Genomic DNA, 2,162 nt, shown 5'->3' with positions numbered 1-2,162 from the left:
TAAAAAATGATCTGTCTTGAAGACCCCCTCGAATCCCCATTAATTGTTCTACAAAAGAAAGATATTGATCTTTGAATTATGGCTACATCATATTTTTGGTTACATCATATTTTTGGCGATTTACGAAACATTTATGGCTATTTACAAAAATTTACAAAACGTTGTTTAAAATGCAAATGCTTATATTGCTAAATATTTGGAAAAAAGAAAAAAAAAACAGTGAAAACAGAATAAGTAATCAAATAATTTACAATTATAAATTTTCGATATACCTACCAAACTAAAGATATCATCAAAACTGCAGCACGACACTGGAAACAACACAAGTAACTAAATAATATTACACCCCTAAATACTTGTAGAATAGTCCTAAATTATTTGATAAATGTGGTCTCCAGATTATAACCAATCAAAATCCACATGGCCAAAAGTCCCAACTGTTCCATCCAGGGCTTAGAATATTCTAAATTATTTTATAATTCCCTTGGATAGTGCTTAGCAGGCCTGAATATGTACAATTGAAATGGATCCCACATTGGTTTGAAGGCCTTGGCTTCATAAAAACCTCCATCCTTGCACTGCATTGTTATATACGCAAGTAAACCAGTCATGTGCACTCCGGTCATTCTCACAACTCTGCTAAACTCCAACTTCGTACCCTGAGATTGTAATGTAACAATGAAATTATAATATATAAAAATAAAAATAAAACCCCAATGTATATAGAATTGGAAACAAACCTTGAGTCTGTTGAATTCTTCAACAGCCGATGTGGCTATACTAATAGCATGTGGTTCAGTTAAGCCAGCTTGTGGGCAGGTTCGAAGAATACCCATATAATCAGGAACGAGCTCGTGGGGAGCCTCAAAACCCTAAGAATGAATCACTAACGATCGTTAAAACTCATAAATTTTTCATTAAAATTTAAACCAAATTGCGAACCTCTGAAGCCTGGACAGCTTTCCAGTATTCGTAAAACGGTGCGTTATCGACATGATATTCAGGGTCTTCCAGATGCTCGTCCACCCCGGGATCTATATATTCGATTTTCTGATTTTCCATGCCTATGCCACCTGAGATCTGTGTTCCGAAACCAATAATTTAAACTTAATGAGAAGTATTAATCGTAAAGAAACAGGCTCTGAGAGAGGGAAGCCGAATATAATAAGATTCAGAGGTGTTCTCACGATTAAAGAACGGCGGGAATTCGCTGTGTATTGCAAGGGAGAATAATTCGTAGAACTTTTATAATTATTTCCCTGCGTGAAAAGAAAATAAAAACGACCCGTATTTATCGCCCAGCCCATCTTTGAGTCCGTATCATTGTAGCAAATCTGGGCCCAAGTCGAGAATTATCAAGGGAAATGGACGCGACTAAAATCAAATAAGGGAAATTGCTATAACTACCACCAACTCAATAATAATTTTCAATAATCCACCAAACAATAATTTTGGCCAAATATACCACTTGACTCTATGTGCAAAACCCTAAATACCCTTAAAAAAATTATTCTTTACATTTTATCATCTAATTCCTTCTCTCTCTCTCTCTAACGTTTGATACTTCTCCAAAATCTCATCACTCAAACTCACCCAAAATCAAAACTCTTCTTCTTCTTTGAACCACGATCGAAATCCTTGCCCAAACATTTCAGCGAACGAAACCATTTTTCTTCTCCACGAATCTCTTCTCCTTCTCCACGAATCTCTTCTCCTTGCCCGGATTCTACTTGGTTAGTTTCAGCGAATCTCTTTGCCAAAGTCTCTACTTGGTTAGTTTTAATGTTTTTTCTTATCATTTATTTCGTTTTGTGTATGTTTATTATGGGTATGTTTAAATTTGGGACAAAAATACGGTTTTCGTGATTCTAGGTAATTTTTGAAGTTGTTCTGCGAAGTTCGTAAGTTTTATCAGATGTCAACAGTTGACGTCAATTGACGTCAACAGTTGACGTCAATTGACGTCAACAGTTGACATCAATTGTTGACATCTTATGTCAACAGTTGATGTCATCTGTTGACATATATTGTTGATGTATAATGTCAACAGTTGACATGAACTGTTGACGTCAACTGTTGACATTAATTGTTGACGTCAACTGTTGACATCTGATGTCAACAATTACTAACTTTGGATTTCTTCTTGATTTGTACGCAGTGAT

At 35.4% G+C, this 2,162-nt stretch overlaps 1 protein-coding gene across 1 annotated transcript; it reads right to left on the bottom strand.

The window, feature by feature from the left end:
- Positions 1-312: 312 nt before the first annotated feature.
- LOC149397880 (cysteine proteinase inhibitor-like) lies at positions 313-1,259 on the bottom strand. The gene is made up of 4 exons (XM_089615738.1): positions 1,188-1,259; positions 943-1,080; positions 741-872; positions 313-659 (listed from the first exon to the last, which is right to left on the bottom strand). The coding sequence occupies exons 2-4, from the start codon at positions 1,060-1,062 to the stop codon at positions 474-476; spliced, it is 438 nt and encodes a 145-aa protein (XP_089471864.1). The 5' UTR covers positions 1,063-1,080; positions 1,188-1,259; the 3' UTR covers positions 313-473.
- Between the last annotated feature and the right edge of the window lie 903 nt (positions 1,260-2,162).

Source organism: Urtica dioica, chromosome 5 (assembly GCF_054948205.1).
Source record: "Urtica dioica subsp. dioica isolate 48M chromosome 5, U.dioica_male_clone48M_v1_H2, whole genome shotgun sequence".
Classification (NCBI taxonomy): Eukaryota; Viridiplantae; Streptophyta; class Magnoliopsida; order Rosales; family Urticaceae; genus Urtica; species Urtica dioica.
This window is presented reverse-complemented; position numbering and strand designations above follow the sequence as displayed.